General features: G+C 44.0%; 1 protein-coding gene across 2 annotated transcripts in view; it reads left to right on the forward strand.

The window, feature by feature from the left end:
* ADRA1A (adrenoceptor alpha 1A) overlaps positions 1–7136 on the forward strand; it is a 63821-nt gene extending 56685 nt beyond the window's left edge. For both annotated transcript variants that reach the window (XM_082200535.1, XM_082200536.1), the window contains exon 3: positions 715–7136. In XM_082200535.1, the coding sequence (XP_082056661.1) occupies positions 715–1238 (524 nt within the window). In that variant the 3' untranslated portion in view covers positions 1239–7136. The remainder of the gene's footprint in view (positions 1–714) is intronic.
* Positions 7137–7974: the final 838 nt, after the last annotated feature.

Raw genomic sequence — 7974 nt, forward strand, 5'->3', positions numbered from 1 at the left:
TGCCTAGTACCAGCAATGTCATACCCTCCAACATTTCTCCTTCCTCCTGTTTCATCTGAGTAATGTTGGAGGCTATGCTGCCCCTTTGCCTTATGTGTTTCTGCCCCCCCATAGTTCTTAATCCCCCCCAGCTGACCTTCATTGTCCCCCACTTGTTTGGTGTCCCTCAGCCACCACACAGAACATTTCCCACCAGAGGAAGGGTGAGTGCCAGCACCACATCAACGGGTTGCAGCACACTCATTACCTGAACAGGTACTTCTGGGAGTGGGACGCCTTCCACCCACCCACTCACCCCTTCGCAATATGGGATTATGTGACAAGTGGATGGGTATCTGTGTCTGAGTGTGTCCCCGTCTCTCTTCTGTCCTGCAGCTGCCCCTGTGTTTCTGTGTTTGTGTTTCTGCTGCCTCACCCTATGCATTCTCACTCCCCCTCTTGACCCACCATTTTTGTTCCCCACCCCACCCCACCCTGCAGAGCATTTTAGTGAGAGAGTCATGCATGTGCTTCAGTCTCCCGCAGTGAAGTAAACAGGACTTAGAAGCTGAGCTTTAGCCATCTTGATCTCCAGAGACGTAATTGAATAATGTGGTGCTGGTGGGCACAATCAAAAACTTTATCCCCTGCCATCACTTTTTTTCTTAACTAGTTGATAATCAGGAATTGTGCTTCTATTATTTCCAGTAATGGTTCATATATTTTCAATTCCAGGTTCTTTCTTTCCCGAGAGCAAGCCCTCAGAGACAATTTTTAAAATCGCATTTTGGCTGGGATACCTGAACAGCTGCATCAACCCCATCATCTACCCTTGTTCAAGTCAAGAGTTTAAAAAGGCATTCCAGAATGTTCTGAGGGCCCAGTGCCTCCCACCACGGAGGTACTCAGCCAACAAATATTCCCTCAGCTTCAACCTCAATCATGCAAGCAACCACGTCGCCGAAGCTCCAAAAGACGTTGTCCGCATCCCTGTCGGCTCCGGAGAAACCTTCTATAAGATTTCCAAATCGGACGGTGTCTGCGAGTGGAAGCTCTTCTCGGCCATGCAGAGAGTGTCCACCAAGAGCACAGCCTCCAGGGATAAGGCCAGCTGTGTGACAGCCAAAGTCAAGAGCAAAGGTTTCCTGCAGGTTTGCTGCTGTGCAAGAACATCAGGGGGAAACATTGCAAAGGACCAGAAAGTGCCCACCATTAAAATACACACTGTCTCTGTCAGCGATAACGGAGAGGATATTTAAAGGCATCCATCATTCCGGTGGGACCAGAAGAGGTTTACATGCAGTACTTCAATATGGGCAACCCAAGGAGGGGGCTGCTTTTAATGGGGTAATACAGAAGGGAGAATGCCAGCAAGGGAATGATGCTAACGTAGAACAAAGCACATGAGCTTCGCCTGAATCCAAGTTATTGAGGGAATCTCAGGCAAGGTGAAATCTGTGGGGTTCAGAAATGGGACCACGTGAGGCTGGACTTCTTCAAGAGATTCTGCTATTATTTCCTTGCTATTTTCAAGGCTCTGAGGTTCAGTTAGTTTTATTTACAATTGTTTAGCCATTGCACTCTTAACTTTGGGGGTGGGGTGGAGGAAAGTGTTGTGGCATGTCCTACAATAGAGATCTATGAATATCTGTTATTGGTTTCAACACAGGAACTTCTTTCTGGCTCTCAGCTTTTATGTCGTGGAGGAACTTCATACACCTAAAGGGGGAATTTGACAAGGCAGAACCATGAGTTAATTGGAGAAATGTGATGGTCTTTTAACTTGATTCCTTTCTTTTTGTTGATTCCAGTCCTGTGAAACTTTGGACCATATAGCTTAAAAGACACCAAAAGGGTAAGGGTGGGGGACTTCAGTCCCAGGAGCAGAATGCAACCCCCTAGGCCTCTCCAACCAGCCTTTGGAGCTCTTCCTGGGGTACATCCCTTCACCCAGGCCTCTAGTTGGCCCTGCTCCATACATCCCTTAATTGTTTTTGCCAGGCTGGAATATGTCATTGAACTGTGATAATGCCTTTTGCTTGCCTGGATGGAGAGGTCTGGGGACAGGGGACCTTGGACATTTGTGTGGCTGGAATATAGTCTACTGCACAAAGTCAAGGCACAGCAATTGCACCCTCCATTTTTGCCTCTGGCCCTGCCCACTACTGGCATGTGGCCACTGGAAGGTTGTCCATGGAGAAATGCAGCCCTCGAGGATGCAGGTTGGGGGGGGGAGCTTTCCCACCTTTGCAATAGGGAGTACACAGCTCAGACCTGGCCCTGATTCTGCACTTGGCAACAACTGTTCAGAAGCTTGTGTACCCTTCATATGGATGGCAGACTTGCTGAGAACGGCTCCTTCATCCCATGTGGTCAAAATGTGGGAGAGGAAACACTACAATCACATAGGCAAGGAAATCATATGGGGGTCTATGATAACAAACCAGTACGCTCCCTCCTTCTGGGGTGCTAATCAAGTGGACTAATCCATACGATTAGTTCTGGGCATGTAGTTATAATATTCACTCATGGGACATCATCAAAGAGAAGCAGCTCCCACAATTTGTGGTGCAGATGTGAAGTGGGTCTTATTCCTCTCCCTCTCACAGGGACCATTTCCTTATTCCAAAAGCATTTGCAAAAATCTCTGTGTGTCGTTTTGAAGCTTCACCTTCTCTGTGTTCCTCTTTGTTGCCTGTCTTGTGGTACATTCATTTTTGAAGTGCAGCATGTAATGGTGGAAAATATTCTGTAGCAAAAGAATGTACCTTTGTCATAATAATGATGCCAAGAAACTGCCCTCTGAGTTTGTGGGGCAATTCCCAGCCCCTTCATCAACACCAATTGCCTTTCCTTTGTACTTGTTTGACTCCATCCCATCCCTGGGCCACACCTCTCCCTTCAATAGCCTACCTCTACAGACTTCAGGTCATTCAATCCCTTTTTGCTTCCTTTTGGGAATTCCAACCATTATTCCAACCATTATTGTTGTCACACACACTCACTTAGGGTACGCGTGCAATGTGAAATAATTGGAAACTGTGGAGATTCATATCACAAGGTTGCATTGCAACACTGGTCCATGAGGGCAAATGGGGCACTGCCCTCAGCCAGCCCCTACCTGCCTGACTTCTTACATACAGCCACCCCAAGGGGAGGCCTGTGCTGTTACGTCCCTCCTCTTTAGTCCCTGCAGAAGTCATTAGGGAGGAAGATGGAGACAAAACCAGAATTAGTTGGCTCTGCCTTTCATTGTTCTGCCTCCGTGTACCATTGGCCTCCCTGCCTTCCACCCTACCAGTCGAAATGGGCACTAGCCAGCACTGCACTGCAAGGCAACCTTTTGTAATTATCACTTGCAGAATTGTGGAGCAGCAGGATTTACTAAGGGACCAATGAAAGAGAGGTTCAGATCCCTGTGATGTGGGTTATTCATTATGGGGATACTTGTTGAACCATTGATAAGACTAGGGTTTAAGGCAGCCTTTGCCACAAGTCAACATCAAAGATTCAATCTGTTTAAATCGTGTGCTGGAGATTGGAGAACATGGTTATTTGGAGCCATCTCAAGGAAACAGAAGTGAAAGTGCATGAAACAGTGATTCAGTAAGATTCAGAGTTTGTCCACATTTCTGCTTGTCCTGTGCCTAGAAAGCATGAGTCCAAGAGGTCTTCCACTTGTCTCATGTTTCTAGGCATGGGTCTGAGCAGTTTTCTGTTTGTCTCATTGCATTTCCTGCAAAAACCCGCTCTTTACTGCTGAATTGAAGCAAACTTCAGTCTACAGTAAACTTGATTGACATTCAGGTTTGATGGTGTCAAAGAAGCCTCTACCCCCCCCCCCCACGCATCTTTACAACAGGGTTAATTTAATTTATGTTTTCCTGCAAAAAATTCTGTTCAAAATCCTCTCTTGGTCCTGGATTTCATAGAGTACCCCAGGGAAAGGGAATTGAATTTAAACAAGTTCAGGTATGCTGTATAACTTTGCCCATGGAGATTTATTTCAATTGACTTTGGCTAAATTAAATTGCTTTTTGTGGGATTACCAAAATATAAATCAATCCCCTGCAACAAGGATGAAGCAATTTATCTTTCAACTGTTGACGTCAATGAGAGTATTTTACATTAATATATTAAAAAATAAAAACAAAACCATGTTCCCTCATTAAACCAGATTACCTGAATTTGGATGATCAGAAACCTAAACAAACAGGAATGAATAGCAGTCGCACAATACATAATTCTGAATAACTTTGAATTTGTCCATTGAGCTCTGTATAAGCAAGAGCTTCCTACACTAGGTCCAGCATTGGGAAATGTGCCCCATGCTCATTGGAACTGTGTGTGGAACATTTCTTAAACACTGAGGTTAATGAGGACACTTTTGCTGCTAGTGGACTCTAAGCTGATGCACACGTGCACGATTTCTTGCTTGATGACCAAGTGGGTGAAGGGGCCATTTCAGATCAAATGTCACACCAGAACTTCTAAACCAAAATGCATTGGAAAGGATCCAGATTCAAGCACTAGACATGTGTCTACTCACATGTAGAGAGCTTGCATGTAGCAACAGAAATGGGGCCATACTTACAGCCCCACCCCGATACCACATTCCCACCACATGTGTTGATAGTAGCCCTATTAAAATCAGTAGGACAAGAGGACAAGTTGCTCATCATGACGCCCTTAAGTCCAATTGATTCTGATAAAACTAAAGCAAGGCTAACTTAATATAGATTTAAGTCAATACTTTTAAGTGAAGTCATCTCACATTTTCAGCTGCCAGTCATCATGTTAGACAAATAAAACAGTGAAAAGGCATGTCTGCATTATCTAGGGCTGTCATACATCTGGAATTTCTTGGACATAGCCAGGATTTGTCTGTCAAAAAATGGCGTCCAGGTGGAATTTTTGAAAAGCAGCAAAAATGTTCAGGGAAACCTGGGCGTATGGCAGCCCATATCAGAAGTGTAGAATTTTTGGCAAATTTCCTTTAAAAATAGGTTTAAAAAATCATTTATTTATTTACTGAGATTTTAGGGGGGGGAAGGGGGGAATAAAAGCTGAACAACTTTTGTATCTGGACATTCACTTTTTGAAATATGACAACCGTAGCACAACGTCAGTCTATATATTGGACCAGGAATATTATGTTTATTTTTTAAAAAAAAATCTATAGATTTTGGGTTGCCAAAGTTTGCTTTCTCTCTGGAGAGCCTAACATGAAAAGCTTTTCAGATAACCTCTCTTCATACCATGCCAGTGTCATTCAAAGATTCACAAGACCAAACATATTTATAAGAGCTTTTCCCATTTTGTTAGAGGCCTGACAGTATGGCTGTCATTTTCCTCCCTATTGCTATAGCCTCATAGGGATTATATAGAATGTGTTTTAGACATTGAAGGACCAAAAGCAGTTCACAGCAAATGTGAGGTTTGCAATGTAGTAATTGACCTTTAAGGAAGCTTGAAAGTAATTTGATTTGGGTGTTTTCCTTAGTTTCAGCCTGTCAGGAGATTTCTGCACCCTCTGTAGAAAAGAGGTAAAGTACACATTTGGAATTAATAGTTCTCAGCTCTGTACACCACACGCTATCTATAGAAATAATCTGGCAATTAACTTTGTAATGTAGGCAGAAAATGCATCTATAGCATCAGAAGAAAATGGGATTCAATGCAGTAAGCAAACTCTAAGAACTGAATTGAACTCCATGCTAATCCTTAAATCTTCACCATTTTCCAGTATCCAATACATAGGAAGCTGCTTTTTCTATTCATCCAGCTAGCTTATTATTGTTCTGCAATGACAGCTAGTGGCTTTTGAGGAATTCAGGCAGAGATCTCTCCCAGCTCCACCAGGAAGTGCTGGGGCTTAAACCTGGGACTACCTGCCTGCAACCCAGATCCTCTGCCACTAAGCTACAGTGCTTCTTGCTTTAAGTTACAAGGAGGCAGATTTTGGTTGAGCATTAGGAGACATGTCTTGATGGTATGGGCAATATGACAGTTACCTAGAGGGATGGTGTGCTCTGCTTTGCTGGAGGTCTCTAAGCAGAAGCTGGGCAGCCATCTGTGAAGGGAGCTCTAGCTCTGGATTTCAGTACAGTGGTACCTCAGGTTAAGTACTTAATTCGTTCCGAAGGTCCAGTCTTAATCTGAAACTGTTCTTAACCTGAATCACCACTTTAGCTAATGGGGCCTGCTGCTGCCGCAGTGCCGCTGGAGCACAATTTCTGTTCTCATCCTGAAGCAAAGTTCTTAACCCGAGGTACTATTTCTAGGTTAGCGGAGTCTGTAACCTGAAGTGAATGTAACCTGAAGCGTATGTAACCCGAGGGAACACTGTATTGAGGCTGAATTAGATGGCTGAGCATGACAGCAGCATATTCTGCGACCCTTACAAGCAGAACTGGGCCCTAGTTTGGGAGGGTATATGGCATAGGCGCCAACTCCTTAGGGCTGAAGACACCTCAGCCCCCTAGATATTGTTTAGCAGGGGGCTCAGCACCCACCCTCCAATATTGAGAGGGTAGAGGAGGCTGAGCAGAGCGCAGCACTGGGATAGGCCCAGTTTCTCCAGCTTCTGGCATGGGGCATGGAATGGAGCTGCTCCTTCTTCCCCATGAGACAAGGCGAGCCAGGGGCACCGCTGGCACTGCTGCTTGCACCGTCACTGCCTCCTCCTCCTGCTCCCACCACCAGTGACCACAGCTTGGGCGAGTCTGGAACCCAACCATGTCTGGGGAGCCCTGCTGCAGTTTCTGCTGCCCTCAGGGAGTGTAGCCCTCAGGCTGCAAGAGGGTCCCAAGCCCTAGCATAGGACAAGGCTGACTATAAATAGAAGCTGACAGTATACATTTGAAGGGGGGCATTTTTGAGATGCATTGTGGGAACAGCAGAAAAGAAAAGAAAAGAAAAGAAAAGAAAAGAAAAGAAAAGAAAAACTTCAGCGGAGGATAATAATGCATATGATTTGCATGCAGAATCAACCCTTTCTCCTGAGGGACTGCGGATTTTAATGAGCATTAAAATTGCTCATTACCTCAGAAAGGATAGTGTAGAGTTGGAAATGGTTCAGAAAAGGGCAACCCAAGTGATTAAGAGGGTGGAGCAACTCCCCTAAGAGGAACAGTTACAGCATTGGGGACTTTTTTTTTTAAAAAAAAAAGTGACTTAGAGGCGATATGACAGAAGATTATAAAATTATGCATAACATGAAGAAAGTGGATAGGGAAAAGTTTTTCTCCCTCTGCCGTAACACCAGAACTCGTAAACCAACTTCCAATGAAGTTGGAAGATTCAGGACTGATATAATTATTTAATTACAAGTATTTCAGCTGCGGGGAAGTAGACAATTTCAGGGTTGAAGGATCTACATTGTTTTTACTAGAACCCAAATACCCACCACCTAGAACCTGGTGCAAATGATATAAACTTAGAAACAAATCATTCTGAATTTGTAACAGAACTGAACAAAGCTCATTGTCCTTCCCTATAAAAATCCCACTTCTGATTACCTCCAGTCCTCTTATTTTCCGCAATTTATTAATATTGGGGAAAATCATTTCCTTGCCACTATTCTTAAATTATTTGGAGTCAAAAATCCTTGCTGTTCTATGCAAGGGGATCAAGACCAGCAGATCAAGACCTACCTTCTGCTCACCCCTGATTTTATTTTGTCACAGTTTCTGGGGTCCAAACCTCCTCAAAATAGGAACCAATAACCCTTGGGTTACTACCAGGCTAGGGATACACCAATTTGTCAAATGTTTATTTTTCTAAGTTTCTCATCCCCATCGCCACCCCTGCATCTTAAGTTCCATTCTTCACATTTCTGCATAAGCTTGTGATTGATTGATTGATTGATTGATTGATTGATTTTCGGGGGGGGATCATCATGAAAATTATTTGTGTGAATTTTTCCCAAAACGCACATTTTTCTATGCATTTTCTCCTAATTTTTGCAAGCAATTTCCACTAATTTGTTCATTT

Source organism: Podarcis vaucheri, assembly GCF_965113315.1.
Source record: "Podarcis vaucheri genome assembly, chromosome: 15".
NCBI classification, from domain to species: domain Eukaryota; kingdom Metazoa; phylum Chordata; class Lepidosauria; order Squamata; family Lacertidae; genus Podarcis; species Podarcis vaucheri.